The 17914-nt window shown below is 46.6% G+C and overlaps 1 protein-coding gene and 1 long non-coding RNA gene across 47 annotated transcripts in view; both read right to left on the bottom strand.

Moving 5' to 3' along the window:
* The window catches only part of NRXN3 (neurexin 3), a 941045-nt gene that overhangs the window by 336552 nt on the left and 586579 nt on the right, over positions 1-17914 (bottom strand). For 7 of the 46 annotated variants that reach the window (XM_040701030.2, NM_001271924.2, XM_040701031.2 and 4 more), the window contains exon 1: positions 14982-15993. The exons of the other annotated variants lie outside the window; for them this stretch is intronic. In XM_040701030.2, the coding sequence (XP_040556964.1) occupies positions 14982-15225 (244 nt within the window). In that variant the 5' untranslated portion in view covers positions 15226-15993. Of the gene's footprint in view, positions 1-14981; positions 15994-17914 lie in introns of those variants that run through there. 46 annotated transcript variants of the gene reach the window in all.
* LOC124417981 overlaps positions 16781-17914 on the bottom strand; it is a 41861-nt gene continuing 40727 nt past the window's right edge. Inside the window, exon 3 of the long non-coding RNA XR_006939314.1 lies at positions 16781-17647. This is a non-coding gene — a long non-coding RNA (uncharacterized LOC124417981). The remainder of the gene's footprint in view (positions 17648-17914) is intronic.

Below are 17914 nucleotides of genomic sequence, written 5' to 3'. Positions count from 1 at the left end.
TTAAAGTGGATATCTGTTAAAAATGTTTTTCCACTGTTAACAGGATGGTTCTATTTACTGAAGGTTTGTACTAGCTTACCATGATACAGGACAGCTTTCTGGACTCACCGGCTAAGATTCCATCAGTCTTTTTGCCACATGTGCTGAATGAAGGACACCACATTGTGGACCACAGGAGTTAAATGCAAGGTTTTGAATGGTTTTATGGTGATGCTGTACTGTGGTGGCTACACAAATCAGGCTGTCTGTGCCTTGGTTTCATTGAATTAATTTTATTTCTGGTAATCAATTCAGTAAAACTGTTGTGGAGGTAGACTGAGGGCTACAGACATTTTAGGGAAGGAATGAATTATGAAAAAACAACTTCAAATTATTTTATTCTTTCCTATCATTTTCTGTTCAAGGTTCTCCACATGATTTTAAGTCATGAGCAAATGTATACAATGGGTGCATTTTTATATAAAGAAAGAGTGGTATGATAGTAATTTTCTGTGAGATACTCAGATGTCTCGCATAGAAATATAAGCTATCTATATCCCTTGAGAATTAGATGTGGAAAGAAGATACTTGGACCAATTCTCTCTGAATTCCCTGGAAAAGCAAGCTCAGTACTTTCAACATTTTCAATTTATCAGAGTTTGTCTCATTTCACAGAATCATAGAACATTCCCATTGATACTCTAGGGAAGAGACCTACAAAGATTCTTGAGCATAACTCCTGGCTCCACACAGGACCATCCAAAATTCAGACCATACGTCTGAGAGTACTGTCCAAACTCTTGCTGAACAATGGCAGATCAGGGCTGTGACCACTGCCCTGGGCAGTCCGTTCCATGTTCAAACACCCTCTGGTGAAGAACCGTTTCCTAACATCCAACCTGACCTTCCCCTGATGCAGCTCCATGCCATCCCCTTGGGTCTTTTGCTGTCACCAGAGAGCACAGATCAGGGCTGCCCCTTCATTCCCCTCATGAAGAGCTGTAGGCCACCATGAGGCCTCTACTCAGCTTCCTATTTTTTGGGCTGGACAATCAGACGACCTCAGCCACTCCTCCTGTCTTACCCTCTAGATCTTTCACCATCTTTCATGCCCTTCTGTGGACACATCTGACCCATTTCACTGAGTGAAAAAAAAAATAACACACTAGACAGGAGGATCATATCATAGAATCATAGAATGGCCTGGGTTGAAAAGGACTACAACGATCATCGAGTTTCAACACCCTGCTATGTGCAGGGTCACCAACCACCAGATCAGGCTGCCCAGAGCCACATCCAGCCTGGCCTTGAATGCCTCCAGGGATGGGGCATCCACAACCTCCTTGGGCAACCTGTTCCAGTGTGTCACCACCCTCTGTGTGAGGGTTTCATTGTCTATACCCTGCCCAAATTACATCATAGATTACAACAACTGAGGGAAGTCCTTTCTGCCCAGACCAGATGTTCCCTAGCATTAGCTTTTTTTTTTTCTTTTTATTTTTATTTTTTTGCTGTCGAGTCTGCCAATTGCTAGATAAACACAAGAGATCAATATTTTTACTCATGGCTGGCAAAATGTACACGAATGCTCTGCGTACTACTACAGTTGAGGCTGAATCTGAGATCTGCAGATCACAGCTACTTGTTTGGCCATGCAGGTACAGATCGTGCTGACAAGGGCACCTCTAGCCATCCGTGAGCACTGTGCCAGCACACCAGATTCTGTTTTTGTGCCAAATGTATTCTGGCTTGTAATGACAAAAGTAATATCAGGCTGGTTATACCTCCCATACCTCTAAGAAATATATAAGTATTTCATTACTACTTGCAAGTTTACAGAATGAAGAGGTGGAACTCTTCTATAGCTACAGGAAAAGGTAGGGTCAAAATAGGAGACATATTCAGAAGTTGTTACTTTCACATTCATTGCTTAGATCACTCTACCTCTGTCCCTATGGGATATTCTTATCTGAAAAAAGCTCTCTGGGAGGCTTACATTAGTTTAGAAGGAAACACTGAATAGAAAGGACTTAATTTTATGCACCACAGACTGCAACTGAAACATTGTGAGTACATGGCAGCTGTTGTTTGAAAACGGCCACAACAGGCTTAACTTTACACAATTTAGAGGCAGAAGAGAAGACACTCCTGGCAGCATTTAGCAAGGCTAAGGTTGTTTATATTACACACAAGTTCACACAAATCCAAATTTTCTGCAGAGCAATGCAAATTCTCTCCCTAACACATGCACAAACATTGTATTTCCAATCCTCTGAACTCACTGATGCGAGTTTCTATTAGGAAGAGTAAGAGGTATGACTGCCATATGCACAGATTTCCCAAAAGACATCTTATTATTCTACCTGGAAATTCTGGCTGAGGAAGCTGGAGGGTTGTCTGCATGTGTTTGGCAGTTCTAGTTTTGCTCATGCACAGGCTTGTGCAAAAATGCATGCGCAGTGAATCAGATCTTCCAGGAATACCCAATGTACATATGTTTGCCCACAAACAATAAATGACAACCAACTGAGACACACTGGAGTTGAAGTATACATGTGGATTAACTGAGCAGTACAGAGATGACGGTGAGCACTTCTTGGTAGCATGACACTACGTATGTGCCTCCTTTCCCTGTGACATTCTTTTGCAAGGAAATCTGAGATAAAAATAGAGCCATGCCACAAAGCAAAAGTAACGAGAACAGCACAGCGGACAGGACAGCACCAGTGGCAGGTTCTAGTGACAACTTTGATTCTCTGCACAACCACATTCAGGTATCCTAAACTCTGTTAACCACAGAAAACTACTGATTAGGAACCCTGATGGTCTGGAGTCATGTGACAAAAACAGTAACCCAAGGACTCTGGCAGAATTCAGACTGTTTAAATATGGCAACAGTTTCGGATTCAGAAACCTGCTTTCTCTCTCTATGCCCAATTTTCTCTTCTTAGAATAAGAAAAAAAAAAACTGGTTGCTTGCCCTCTATCAATGTTACGATGCTGTAAATAGCTATATTAAATGTTTTGAGATAGCAATATAAAATAGCTAAGGAAAAATCTTCATAAGAAATAAATTCATTAATAAGAATGACAAGTGAAATTATTATAACTAGATAAAATTGCAGTAAGCCTCCTTCTCCATTCTTCACAGCATAGGATGATAATCATTTGTGAGGTCAAACTGAAAAAAAAAAAAAAACCAACCCTCCCTTGGGATATACAATTAAACACATCAAAGAGATTATTTGCATCCATCTGTAGCATCTGGCACTGGCCACTGCCAGAGATGGAATACCAGACCAGATGGACCAATGTACATGGCAATTCTTATCATCTTGTGTGATTAATTTCTTCCTTCAGGTTGGTATGTCTCTTCTAATTGCATATCAACATCTAACCAAAATTGGTGCTGACGTATCATTGATTGTACTGTGAGTTTATCTGAAGCTCAGCATTCTGGGACAGTTTAGCCCCTTGCTTACATTAACTCTAATGCAGGATTTCTTTATCAGTGAATTTCTACATTTACTTGTACATTTTCCAAGTCTTGTCCTCAGAGATTACCAGCAGAGTGCATGACTCAACTGTAATTTAAACCAAAAATCTTTTTTAGTTCCTGAATCTCTGCTACTCCAGCACTGTAGCCCACAAGACTGTAGACTGTAAGACTCCAAATGATTTTCTTAGAGCTGCAGTCTTGTCTGTGAATTTATAGAGCCCAGACCTACACAGCAGGATCCTAAAACATTCCCACAAACTCTTTCAAAGTGACTGTGACAGTTCTGATCTTTCTTCATTGAAACACCTTCCTTGCTCTCAGTGTCTCAGAATGAACCACAGAAAAACAGTAATCTCATCTTTTACAAAATCCATCCACTGTGCTTTTTTATATGAAGATCATGTAAGCAGTAACTATTTAACTTTACATTGCTAATAATTATATTTCTAATAAATATAAACAGAAACCAACAGCACTGCACCATAAAATGACGATGTTGCATTGTGACATTACAGCAAGGTGATGATTTTCATTGCCATATTTTAAAGTTTTTGACTAGACAGGACTTCTGCAAACCCAATCCAGTTCAGCTACATGAAGGCCAGAGACTGAGGCAGCTTGTCTAGAAAGTGACCTTGAATCCAACAGGAAATCTTCAAAGGCTGCAGAAAAGTGTTGCTGTTGTATGGCTGCTTGAGCTGTGGAATGACTTAGAAGAATCAAATTGCTCCTACAGATTCAACAGCTTTGTCTAAACTCAGTGTTCAAGGGGAAATATTCTACACATACAGCCCCTAGCCTTTTCCTGAATCTATACTCAGCTTCCCTATGGACATGAATTACGCATAATTCTAAACCTCAACAGAAACGTAAAAGCCAGACACGGCTTCTGAAGTGTAGCAAGCTTCCCTGAGGAGAAATACTACAGATATCCCTACGTACACATGCAGGGGTGCTACAACAGAAATGTCTGGTCTCCAGACACAGCACTTAGAGAGGGCTGCTCCTATCTCCTGATATGTGGAGATGCTCCTGATACACTGGAGCATAGGCAGGGCAGAGGCAGCCTGGCCCCACTACTCCCTGCAGTGCAGCCCAGTCCCTACCCGGGCCCAGTGACCTGCTCAGTAACACAGGTGAAGTACTGCGTGGCTTTCCCCAAACAGACCAACAGCAAAAGCCATCCCTTCACCCTCCACAGAAAACACTTTCAAAAAGTGTTTAGACCAGTTGGTAACAAGTTACATATATTAATATCTTGTTTTAGATATTGGCAATAAGACTTCTAAGAAGTCAGATAATGGTTGATAAATAAATAAGCTACCATGAGTGTTTCAACCATCACAGTAAGCTGGGTTTATAAAACTAATGCAGTACTGTGAAATTTAGGTCCAAGGCAAAATGAAAATCATGTGGCTAAAAGACCACCGTATGGTGACCATCAGGGCTCTAAAGGTCGAGGTGCAGAACCTGCAGACTTCTGCAGAGAACCCTAAACATCTTCAGCTCAGACCAACAAGGCAATCATCCCACTGAGCTCTTAAACTCCTCTTTCATTTCCTTTTCCTTAATCTATTTCTTCCTTCAACTTCAAATTCTCTGTGTCTTTTGTTGAGAACTACTTGGATTTTTAGTGGTTCTTCGGATAATCCTTGCCTCTTTTACTCCTGATTAAAGAAAAAGAAAGAATGGGAATTGTACCCGTGACTGCTTTACACTTCAGCTTAATTTCCATCTTCCTCCTCTTCTCTCCCTGCCCTGTTCTTTCCTTTGCCAACTGAAATCACCTGGATAATTTAGTTCACAATTTTTGATAAAATGAATAAACTGAACAGTTGCAGAGATGACCCAACCTGTGACAGAAGGAGGGGAGTGAACAGGGAACACAAAATAGAGGCTTGAAAGATGCGGGCAGCTCTATGGGTCTCTCCAAAAATTCCCTGAAGTTCTGGAATCGGTAAATGAAATCATCACTAACAGCTGAGGGTCACTTGATCCCAGGAAAAAATAACTTAAAAAATAATAATAATAACAATTAAAAAAAAAAAAAAAACCACAAAAAAACACTGCATTCAACCATGCAGTCCAGGCATTTCCCATATTTCTGACACTCTACTCTTGGGGTGAGGATTAATAATTCTCTGTAGAACTGCAAACTACGTGAGAAGATACTTCTCCTTCTTAGGGTGCCACTGAAATGAATTCCCAGCACTTCACGTAAAGACACAGCTGTAACACTGTGATGCTCCCAAGATTCAAAGGACAAAATAGTCCAGCTGAAATTTGAAAATCTCCTTCCTGTGTGTTGGGAGAGAACAATAACAATACAGTGCTTTTCCCTTCAGATGGGTTATGTCAGGATCACATCACAGTTCTGCATGACAGCAGAGGGAAACTGAAACACTCTGAAATGTATGATACAGCCCTAAAATTCACCATCCAGTGAGCTGAGGTAAGGCAACAGCAGAGCTAGAGAAAATTTCTGGGGGTTCTTGCCCTCAGTTCTGCCCACTCCTGCTGCCTAGGAAAACCACTTCAGCATTCTCCGTCACAAAGTGAGATTTGTGTTCAGTGACATCAATGGCAAATAGCAGTTCTCCCCAAGGAATCCGAAAGGGCTCATGATTTCACCATTTCTGTAAACCAGCTATCAAGTATTAGTCAGTCCAGTAGGGGAGGCCGCTCATTTTGCCAGTGTATTTTTGCCTAACGACTGAACAGGAAAAGTAGCCTGAGTCTATGGCTTGCTAAGTAGAAAATAACCTGTCTGAAATAACAATTGTCTGAAATGAAATAAGCTTAAATATACACTACTGGCATTCATCTGGGCAGGATTTGCCACCCGGATCTTTACTTACATGACATATCCTTTTCTTCCTAAGCCAGTAAACATCCACTCGTTCTGAAGGACAAACGCTCCCACCACCTTACTTTGTTCCAAGCTCCTGCAAGCCTGGCATGCTCAGAGTGCCACATGTCAGAAAATCACCAGGTAAAGGGATGCTTGCAGGGCACAGATGTTTATTTTCTCTGAACATGAACATAGCAAAAATAAATAAATAAATAAAAATGAATAGTAAAAAATGTTTGCTGTTTCTCTTCTTTAAGCCCTTGTTAGGTGCTGAATATGTTTCTCAAGGAAAATTAATTTCTTTGCCTTTTCTTGCCTCTAATGAACTGCCTCTGAATGCATGAGGGCACAGGAAGGAGAACAGACTGTGGTGAGATAATAAAAAGTGAAAAGGCATTCAAAGCCATCAGTATCCTGCAAACCTACACTGATAGAAATATGTTGGACTGCAGACAGGGGAGAGACATCAGGGAAACTTGGAATATCTTCGGCATTCATTATCTAACTGTAAAAAAAAACAGACAACACTGAGGAAGCAGCAGGTTATGCAGTCCTACAGAGGTTAAGGAGACAGATGACTCTAGATATAAGCCATATAAATTTAAGATTTCTCTACATCCTGTGGAGGCCACCTGCATTTCTTAACACTGCACTCAGCGGTTACTAGTCTGCAAACTCCTCTGTGAAATCCTAGGACATCGTAATTATCAGCAGAATAATGAGAATGTGAGGAAAGTGTAATATAGGTAAGTAAAACAAGAACACACCTACTGCTTCCACTTTCACCTCACCAGGTACTAAAAGATCCACAGCACTTTTAAGTCAGAAAATGTGTCAATATTTATGAGCTCATGGCAGCTTCAAGAGTTTCAGGAGTGAAATTATCTCAGATGATCACCATAACTCAAGGAAGTAAGAAAAAGTGGAGTACAAGTAACTGAGATGTTTTACTCCAACAAATATGTGGATTTCTGAGCGTTCAGCCACACAGACAACACCTTCCCAGCACAGACAGTCAGGTGGAGCCCTTGGCAGAACACCTTCTCTGTGTAGCCTGAACAGTAGATTACGAGGATCACAATTACTCAACCTTTTTTTCTTTCTTTCTTTCTTTTTTTTCTTTCTTTTCAAACACGAATGTTTCTTCAACAATTTTGTGTCGTATCTTATTTTAGTCAAATGTGTTCTTTTGCCCTGCAGAAGGCAGGCAGACCTCAAACCATCTTGGAATATCTGCTAGCACAATTACATCCTTAAGCCAGTGTTCCTGAGTGACAAAATGAGCATTGCTGATATTTTTTGATATTAATAAAACACTGGTGCTTTTGGCTTCCCTATAAACTTTGAGTATGCTCTGTATCTATGGAGAAACACTTTCAATGACCAGTGTGCTTGCTGTCTGCTGTGTTCTCTCCCTTAACCAACCCATAACAGCCTCCCCAATGCTGTTCAGGAAATTTCTATGCTCAGCTGCTTTGCCCTCATAGTATGGCTGGAAGCTTCACCAACAGGGGAGTGCATTTTTGCACCGAAACATCTGGTACTGAAACAGCAAACTTGCAGCACCAGCTAAATAGAAACATTTCCAGACATCGCATCGTTGCACCGTCTCCACTGGCTGGGGTCATTAAGCAAAGCAGATGGAGAGGGAGCAGAAGGCTGCTGTAACTGCAGGATCCAGCCAACTCCGAGAGTCAGGAAAACACTCACCGGGCAGAGCAGCAGGTGAGCAGTGAACCAAAGGGTTCGCCAAACAGGTCCCAGCAATTGACTGCTGTCATCCAGCACGATGTTAAAGATCAAACTGTTAGACAATAAAAGCATACTTCATCTCCTCTCCTCTCCCAATCATTTCATCTGCTGGATGAAGATACACTGTATCTGTTCTAAATCCATGGGACTAGTTCCAAGGATAGAATGGAGACTGATGCACTCCACAGCTGTTACATGGACCCTGACCTGGGGATAAGCAGCCTGGTTGTACTCTTCTCCTAAGCTTTCCTGATAACAAAGTCTTCACTGATTCTTTACCATGTGATATCGCAGAATAAGCAAAGGGTCTTTTTTTAGCAGCATCTTATGTCTTTCTGATTCATTCACTTTGTCCCTTGAGCTTCTGCAACACATGGACTGCTATAGTCTCTGAAATACTTTCTCCCCTCCTCCTCTCCATCATCAAGAATGCAAAGAGATGAAAGGTGCAAAAGTAAGGAGATGATAAAGTAAACCTTAGCACTGGCTCCATTTAGTAATATCCTTTATCAGCCTGCTATTCGTGCTTAGCAACCACTGTATCTCACACCAACTTCATTTTCATTTTAATATACCATACAGAAAAGCAGCCTAAATATACATCCCCAGATCTAAAGCGTATAATCTGTAAACTACAGGAACAGGCAGATCATTTCCATTAGTTTCTTATGTAGCAAAAACCACAATTTACACCCAAAGCATATAATTATATTCAAATTCTAAAAGACAGTGTCGGAAGTACTTTAAATTCATAGTTTGGGGGAAAGTCACTCAGGGGTATACGCAGTTATGTTTTAATGTGCAAAAACAACACAGACACATGCAAAGAGAGCACAAGAGAAGTAATTGGTGAGTGGCGAGGGAGCCGTGGCAGATTGCTGCCCCTGGCTCCAGCAGCTGACTTCTTCGGAAGCACCAACAGCGGCAACTGGTGCTGGAGCCCAGGCAGGCTGTGAGCCAAGGGGGAAGATGGTGCCGGGCCCAATGTCCCGAACATGTGAGTGTCTTGTCTGTCCTTCAAGCAGAGGACAATGCAGGCTGCTCTTTTAAGTTGCTTTAACATCTAAAGCACAAGAGGAATATGGGGATTTCGTATGCTTCTACAGCTCACTGCCAGGGATCTCAAAGCACAACAGTGCACAGGCACTGCTCACCTCACCTAGGGGAAAAATGATCCTGTTCTTGTGCCGCGGATGAAGAAGACAAGCCACAGAGAAAGGCAGTGTTTCACCATGGTCACACACCAAGCCTGAGCCACTGGTCAGCAGTGTACAGTCTCATATATACAGGTTACACAGAAGACAGGAAAATCTCCTTTTTCTCTTTAGTGCAAATGACCTCTCACAATGACCAAAGCCCACCGGAACAACAGAAATACAAAACCAAAAACTATCTCCCAAGCAGCACGGGGCTGTCATCCTGAGCAGCTGCACAGAGAGCCAGCCTAAAGTCACAGCATACAGAAACAGAAAACACAAGGGCAGTCATTCACTGCACCTCCCAGACAAAACTTAAGTCTCTTGCACTTACAAACTCCAGTTCTTTGTGCAGTTGCCTCCTGTGTGACAAACTGCCAAACTTCTCACCTCCAGCTGGAGACTGTCCTGTCCTCTTCTAAATTCATGCCTTATGTTACCCAGGTGCTTTTTCCTGCTTCTGGTAAGGCTTGTGTAAGGAATGTGAGGCTTCCAAGAGCACAGTGTGCAGTAACCTAGTGACCATCATAACATTTTTCAAGCAGGTATTTTAATGCTACAACAAAAGAAGAGGGGAAAAAAAAAAGAAAAAAAAAAAAAAAGAAGAAAAACTGGCCGGTATCTTAAGGAAAATTGTCTTCTTTTTTCAAATGCAAGAATACCATTAAAAAGTACCGTTCTCATCCTGCAGTGTTCTGACTGTGTAGCTTGAGTCACATATCCCAGTATTCTTTACAACTTCAATGCCCATACAAAGTATACAGCAGGATCCTTCATCTGTCTTTGAAATGGTCACCTCTGCAGTAGAATGTGACATTTGCTTGACAAGTCAGGGATGCATTATCCAAAGGCAGAAATAAAGTGAAGAAGGATTCTCACTTCAATCTAAACTGGAAAAAAAGAAAAAAGAAAAAAAAAAAAGAAAAAAAAAAGAAAGAAAAGAAAAAACCACCAAAAAAACAGAAGGACGAAGAAAATCCTGATCTGACTCAGGATTAAAATTCCCACTTATGCAAAAGGTACCACGAGGTACTGAGTAAGCACTAAGTATGTATCAGAAGGGCTCTCTGAACATTTCCCAAGAAACATCACTTTCAGTGGCACCAGTCTGAGCAATGTTTCAAAGGGCACAGAAACACATATTAAATCAGTGTGACAGCGTTCAGCAGTAGGATTAGGCTTCTCTTGTCCCAGAGCTCATAAGATCACTGGGATGTCACAGGATTGAGTACAGGTGGACAGACTTAAGCTTCAATTGTACTGAACACCACAAGCTGTTCCAGGTTGGGAACAGCTAATACAGAGCACTCTGTGGGACAGCAGAATGAGAAGTCAAGGCACCCCATCTGTTTCATGCAAATCATCAATCAAATAGAAAACTCATTCTGAGGAAGCAGCCTTTGCATAACTGTGTAACTACCAAATCCTGTGCTTTCTCAGAAAGGTGCCAGGGAAGCAAAGATGAATCGTGGCCACTTAGTCAAGATACAAAGGACAGTGAGTTTGGATGCTTACACTTCTGAGCAGTCAGCTTAAGAGAACCTAGAGGCCTTACCTTTCTTTAAAAATATTAGCCATTGTTAATGGTTCAGACGAAGGGAAACTGAATACTCAGGATACAGAATCAGCTGTCATCGCAAAAATGCAGGCTTCACTGCTGTTAGGGACCAGCTACAGAGAGCAGACTTCTGGCTTTTCACTTCTGCAGAACTAAACTGCAACCCTAATTTAAGCTCTGAATGAAGTTAATTTTATTGGATCACTGACTGTTCTGTATAGGATGATTTCTTTCCTTTTGTTAAAGCTACAGCCATTGCTCAAAGTAATCTCCTGATGATGGGCGAACATGGAAGGTCCTGCTTGGCACCTGGGAACAGGCAGTGCTGGGGATGGGGAATTAGTTTTCCATTGTACAATAGAGGCAGGATTGGAGTTACAAAGACGCTTCAGGAACAGGTCACTTTACAGGAGCAGAAAGGAGTAGTATATATGTATTGTAAAGAGAGTGCACAGGCACAGTTATGTGTGGCTTTAACACAGATTTGCAGAATACCTCCCTATTTCATGGAAACCCTCCTTGATTTGTCCAAGTGTTCGTTCTCATGTGCTAATTTTAAAAATGACGTAAGAGACAGAAACGCTTCATAGAAGTGAGAGGACTTGTGAGAACTGACAAAGGCCTGCCAGTTACACCTACAAGATCTGATGACTGCTCACTGCCAGTCCTCATCACAACCTTTCACTTTTTGCTGGGACTCATTCAACCGCCCAAGCAAGCCTCAGCTCTGCAAAAACCAAAAGAGAAATGCTCCCCACATCCCCTATTTCTCCCACAGCTACCCTCGCTCTGCTGTATTGTAGAGGCTGGGGCAGGCTGCAGCAGACATCACGCCTCGCCTCACCTCTCTGCGCCCCTGCACCCCTGCCCATCGAGGAGGGCCAAAGAATACAGCTGGAGGAGGAAAGGAGAAATCAAATTAATTAATTCATCTCTAAGACAAAACATGCACAAATCTCTTTATTTTATCTGTCAACCCAGAGGCATGCATTATTCAGCAGCTGAGGCGATGAGGATGTGGAAAGAGGGGCTGTGAAGCCACTGCTGCAGGCTCTGGTACAGCAGCTGACCCAGCGGGGTGCTGCACAGCCAAAGGGGAAAGGAGGACACAGCACATGGGGACTTGCAATAAACACAGTCCAAACTTCATTCCATAGCTAGCCTTCATTCATCCCTCTGCCCCAAAAAGTGCTTCAGGAAAAAAATAGGAATTATGGATTTCCCTTCCTTCTCTTTGGGGAGCAAGATTCTGTCAGTCTGGGAAAGCCCTCTCACAGAAAACTGATTCCTTCTGACCCACAGAGCAGCTCTGCCTGTGTGGGTTTGCTACCTGCTGGCAGTGAGTTACATCTGTCCAAATGTTTGCAAGTTGCAGCTCAACCATCAGTAAGCAGCCCAGTGGTTGCAGAATTAATTCTCCTAATGCCAGCACTGCAATAACTGCAGGTCCGTGCCCACTCCTGTTCAAGTTAAGCCACGAGGTTTTCTGCTGATTTCAAACAGACTCCAAACAAGTGTTCATTGCTGGGGGGACATTTACTTTTCCACTATTCTGGACACCAATACCCCACTTTAAACAGATAGAGATCTACTGAGATGTGTCAGGAGAAGAGCACAACACGATACAGCACTGAGTACCAGTAGTCATACTGCAGGGCTGGAAGGCAGTACAGTGGGTGGGGGGGCCTGAACCCACTCCCTCTGAAGTCAGTGAATATGGGGCCACCTGGTACAGCAAGGCTTAGCCTGAATGCTTTATTTCCCTCTAGCAAAGAAAAAGAATCAAAACCCAATAAGCATAGAGACCATACAGCCTTGCAGGGATCTGAGTCCTCAATACTGTCACAGATCCAAATTCCAAGGGGCCTCTGTCATGCAACAGAGAAAGGGAACACACAAATAAAACATGCGTGTTTACAGGACCAGCTGTCTATGTGGTCCTTTTTTTCCCTCTCTCTCTCTTCCCCTTCCTCGTGGGCAAAGGCAGTTTCCATGCCAGCTCTGCTACATGGCATGATTAGGAAAGGAAAAAAACTCTCCTGCTGGCTTATGTGCTGGCCTGAGCTCCAGAGCTCTCCATTTCCCTCAATTCCTTACTGCAATGAGGACACAGAAAAATGCCTGTCTGTTGCTGAAGTTGATAACAGCTTTTGCACAGGGCTCTTAAATGAGACTTTACTGGGCTTTCAGGGCAGATGGAAAAGTCATCAAGGAGAAAAGAACCATCATTTCTTGACCAGGAAACAGGTGATGGACTCTCCCGCAAACCACCACCTACCGTTTATGTCAGGGCTTGCCACTATCACATTTTGAAACATCCTTCTCTCCTCTCCTTACAAGTGACCTACGCACCAGCCTTCACCATCCCCTTTCATCATACAGCACTCAGCTAAAAAAGCATCCACACAGGGTCAGCATCAGAAGAACTCATGTCAGGAAGGAGGGATAAGATGCTCTGGCAGGAGAGGCACAGGGACAGGAGAATACCAGGACAGCAGGTGGGAATGCTGCATGGCATGTCTGCAGTGGGTGATGGGAAGGGTGTGCCAGCAGGGCTGGGTCAGGCTTATGGAGACAGTAAAACCAGGAGAATCACAGCTAAGCCCTCAGATGACCAGCAGAGCAGCAGGAAGGGGTCAGATGGCACGGAACAGGATGGCCTTCCAATGAACGAGCTGAGGTGTGCTGGGGAGTGTGTGGGCTCAGGAAAGGAGCCAGGAGGAGATACTGGGAGTCAGAAGTGAGCACCAGCAGAGTGAGTCTGCAACAGCAGGAGGTGCTCTGCAGAGCTGCCATAGGGTGCAGGGAGCAGGGAGCACTGCAGGACACGCTGCAGGTGCCTAACGGGACAGCCCTACACAGCCGAACCAAGGGCTGAGGACTGGCATGCTGCTGGTCAGGGTGGACGTGCGTGGCCAGCTCTGCAGGTGGACGTGGCAGCATCCAGTCAGCATGTCTATTTCCTGCTTCCGAAGTTTACCTTCAACCCAAAAAGCAAGCAAAACATTCAGGCCCCAACAAGGGAAGGGAAGTAGTGCTATGCCAAACAGTAAGACCATCTGTTAAGTACCACCCATGCGAAGCTCAGTTAGCAGTTATTAATCATTACCAGCACGAGCCCTGCCGGCTGCAGCAACACCCAAGGACCATGAGACAGCCCCCGTTGTGCCCAAATGAGGACTCAGCCTGCCCCTGCCCCAAAGGACTTCCAGCAGCAACAGCTACAGGAGCAGCAGACTGGGAGGGAGGAGAAGCTCAGTGCCGGGATGATGGCAGACTTCAGCCCCCTTTCCAGTCAATCGCTGCCTTTATGCTCAAAGGCAGCCAAGCAGAGCTACTGCAGGTTCACGCTTGAACCAGACCTGCTCTGATCTGTACCCCACAGGGACGGCACAGGCCCTGTGCTGATGGCTAACCTGTCAGAAGGAGCAGTGGGACAGTCAGGGGCAGCAGGAGGGAAGACGGGGGAGAAGGGGGACACAGGAGAGGACCCCGGGTCAGCCGGGCCCAGGCCAGCTTCTCTTAGGGCAGACAGGCTCAGACAGGGGCAGCGCAGGTCCCATACTGCTCAGCATTCCAGGGGCAGGACGTTGGCAGGTCCCCCTCCCACGGCATTCCCCAGATCCCCCTTTCCTTCTCCCTCGCTGTCGGAGCTAAAGCCCGCTCCGGAATTTCCTGCCACGGGTTTCCCGGGAATCCACTGCCGGGCTCCAAGCGGGGAGCACAGCGCAAGGGTAAAGAGACGTCGCCTCTCTCTGTGCCCTCCCCAAGTCACCCCGCAACTTCGGGGAGGCAGACTGAGGGAAGGGCATCGCATCATCCCCGGTTCCCGGCCGGCCCGCAGCGGACACACGGGGACGGTCAGGAACGAAGAACCGCGAGCACGGAGCCGGGGAACTGCCGGCCCCCGGGGAACCCCCGGCCCCAGCGGGATGGGCGCTGCCTCCCGGCCCGGCCCCCGCCCTCCCGGGAAGTTGGATCGGCAAGCGGCCCGACCCTAGCGCCTAGAGGGTTAACGGGCCGGGGGACCTTCCTCCCGAGTCACAGACACCATCCGCGGGGTGCTCCCCGGACTCCTCTGCTGCCCCGGCTGCTCTGCAAAAACGTTAGAGAGGAAAGAAAGAAAGAAAGAGAGCGGGAACCCACCGTGTCCTCCTCGGAGGGAGACAGGGGAGCGGTAGATAGAGATAGGCACAGAGTGGTGCTTGCTGCCGTGGAAGTGATGCTCGTACTGAGCCTGAGATACAGACGAGGAAGAGGAGGCAGAAGAAGCCACGTTAGAGGAACTCCACACAGAGCTGACGATACATCCCCAAAAGAGGGAGCACATCCACAGGGTCCAGGCGGGGCGGCGTCCCGGGCAAATGCTGGGGTTTGTTCTCAGGTGCATGGTCAAGGCACGGGGCGCCTACAGCCGGGCAGTCTGAATTCCAGCCAGGGAGAGAGGATAAGGTTCATGATGCCAAGGGACCCATGCTAGCAGAGAGGAGAGCCGCTTCCGAGGCTCTGGGGCGTGCGTGTGTGCTCAAGAGGCAGAGAGACAGCGTGTGTCTGCGAGAGAGCGTGTGCGGGAGGGGAGGGAGGGGGAGGTAGGAGCACACAGCAGAACAGGATGCGCCGCTTCCAGGCTGGCTCTACAGTGCCGGGAGCCCCGCGGCCGTTCCGAGACTCCGGGGGAGCGCAGGAGCGCGGCACATGGCAGCGGGTCCCGGGGATCTCGCTGGGCGCTTCCTGCAGGTCCGCGGGGACTTTCCCTGCCTGGAACCCCTCACTGAGCTGAGGGGCGACTGAAAACGAAAAAGAAGAAAAAGCCAGAGACCCCAGGTAAATTTCTGATATCTTTTTTTTTTTTTTTTTCTATCCCGATTCCAGGGGGTTTCTGTTGCTTCTCCACTAGCAATGTTGCAATGCAGAGTTGCTAGCCACGCGCGCGCACATACACACACACACACACACAGATCTGGCTCGTTATCCTCCTTCCACCGGATCCAGGCGACCGACGGCTGAAGCCGATTAACCCTGAGGAGCCGGGAGGGCAGCACCAAGGCTCCAGGCGGGCGCGGAGCGGGGCCGGGCTGCCGTGACCGGCGCGGGGGAGGGCAGCTGGCGGCCGGCGCGCCAAGTGCGGGCAACTCGGCGGCGCAGGTGAAACGCAGTCGGGGCGGCCGGGGAAGCGGCTCCGCGAATGGGCCAGCCGTATGCAAATGTACCGGCCGCGGCCAGCCAATGAGGGCGGCGGCAGCACTCCGCAGAGGGACTGGCTCGTTCCGGGAGGGGGCGGGGCCTCCTGGAAGCCCCGCCCCCGCCATTCATGCGCCCGAGCCGCGCACATGGGGCCGGCCGCGGCGCCGACCCCGCCCGGTTGGTCGCGGGTGCCGGTCTCGGGTCCCGCTGCGCCCACCAGAACTTAGCGCTTCCCTCGTGTCACGCTTTTGGCTTTCAAATGCTCCTTCCAAGAACACCTTGAGATCCCCAGCCATGCATTTGAGAGCGAGAGCTGCAGCCAGAATTTGCAGCCCATAAATAAATAAATACACGGAGAGGCGTCTCCGCGTAATGAAGTGCCTATCGATGTGCACGGCAAAATCTCCAGCCCCGCTGGGAAAGCCGGGCATCAGCAGCGGAGGGACTTCCGGAGCCGGTACGAAGCGCTGGGAAAGGCAGCGGCCCATCCTGCTCTGCCCCCATTGTCCATCACCACCCCAGACGGAGGAACAGCTCCTGGCTGCCAGGTTCCCTGCCTCCCCCTCTAGATGCACGTCTGGGGGCGTGCACACATGCTTCAGAAACCTGCTTGACTCATAGCATGAGTACTTCTGTAAAACAAATTCCAGGTTCATGCCATCGATTGTTATTCATAGAACCATAAAGGTTGGAAAAGACTTCTAAGATCGTTTATCTAAGTCCAATCACCAACCCATCCCCGGCATGTCTGTTAAACCACATCCCTCCACGTGTAGTTCTTGAACACCTCCAGGGACTGTGACTCTGCCACCTCCCTAGGCAGCCTGTTCCGATGTATTACCACTCTTTCTGAGATGAAATTTCTCCTAATATACAACCTGAACCTCTCCTGGTGCAACTTGAGGTCATTCTCTCACGTCCTATTGGTGCAGCATGTCGTGCTGTCAGCCCAAGTTCCACATCTGGAGCTTCCCACTGACCCCGGTACACTCACAGCTTATTTTCTAGAGACTTTTAGTTTGAGTGATCTAAATCAGTGGCTCGATCAGTCAGAAATATTTCAGTGTTTTGCTGGGCTTAATCAATGACTGCAGGTGCTAAAGCTGAAAAGCAAGAATATGACTTCCAAATTTATCCAACATCTGCCACCTAAGAATCTGAGAGTGCTTTAAAATCTTTTATTAATGAGGTCATCCAACAGCTTTAGGTATTACTTTGTTGTTCTGCAGATAAGAAAGCAGAGGCTCAGAAGCGTTAAGCCAGTGAGTGCCTGATAGACATGGGAACTGAACAGAACAGGCCCCGGGATCCTCCGTTCTGAACAGCACATCTCACTGGGATGCACATCCCGCTGATGTGGTGGCCGCTGGTCAAGGTGGCAGACCTACAGTGTGCTGCAGCAGCACAGCACAGGGAACGGGGCAGCTTCATCTGGGCACAAGTGTTTCCATCCCTGAGCTTTGCGGAGGACCCTGGAGTTGTTGCCTTGCAGGTGGCAGGATATCCCGAAGCATCAGGGCTTGGAGAGGAAGCCTCCCCCTTCTCCTAACTGTACTGTTACACTTTATCTCCCACCTCCTCTCCCAAGTCAGAACATGCCCTGAAAGCCTGCTGACCTCCACTTTTTGCTAGAAGAGAAAAACATAGGAGGTCATTCTTTGTCAACTAAGCTACAGCAGCACCAGTAGGGCTCTCAGGTGCCAGTTAAATGTCCAACAGATCACATCCTCTTCTCCATTTGCTTGAGCTCATCATGTTTGCCACCTCCTGGGCTGCTGTGAGAGGGCAGAGCCCTCAATGCACAATGCATCACAAAGCTCCAGCCCAAATCACCACTCCTTTCCTCTGCTCACTTCACTCACCCTTTCCCACATACCACAGTACCAACGTCACTC

The sequence above is a fragment of the Gallus gallus genome, chromosome 5, assembly GCF_016699485.2.
Source record: "Gallus gallus isolate bGalGal1 chromosome 5, bGalGal1.mat.broiler.GRCg7b, whole genome shotgun sequence".
Taxonomy (NCBI): domain Eukaryota; kingdom Metazoa; phylum Chordata; class Aves; order Galliformes; family Phasianidae; genus Gallus; species Gallus gallus.
The sequence above is the reverse complement of the archived record's forward strand: the minus strand, read 5'-3'. Positions and strand labels throughout refer to the sequence as shown.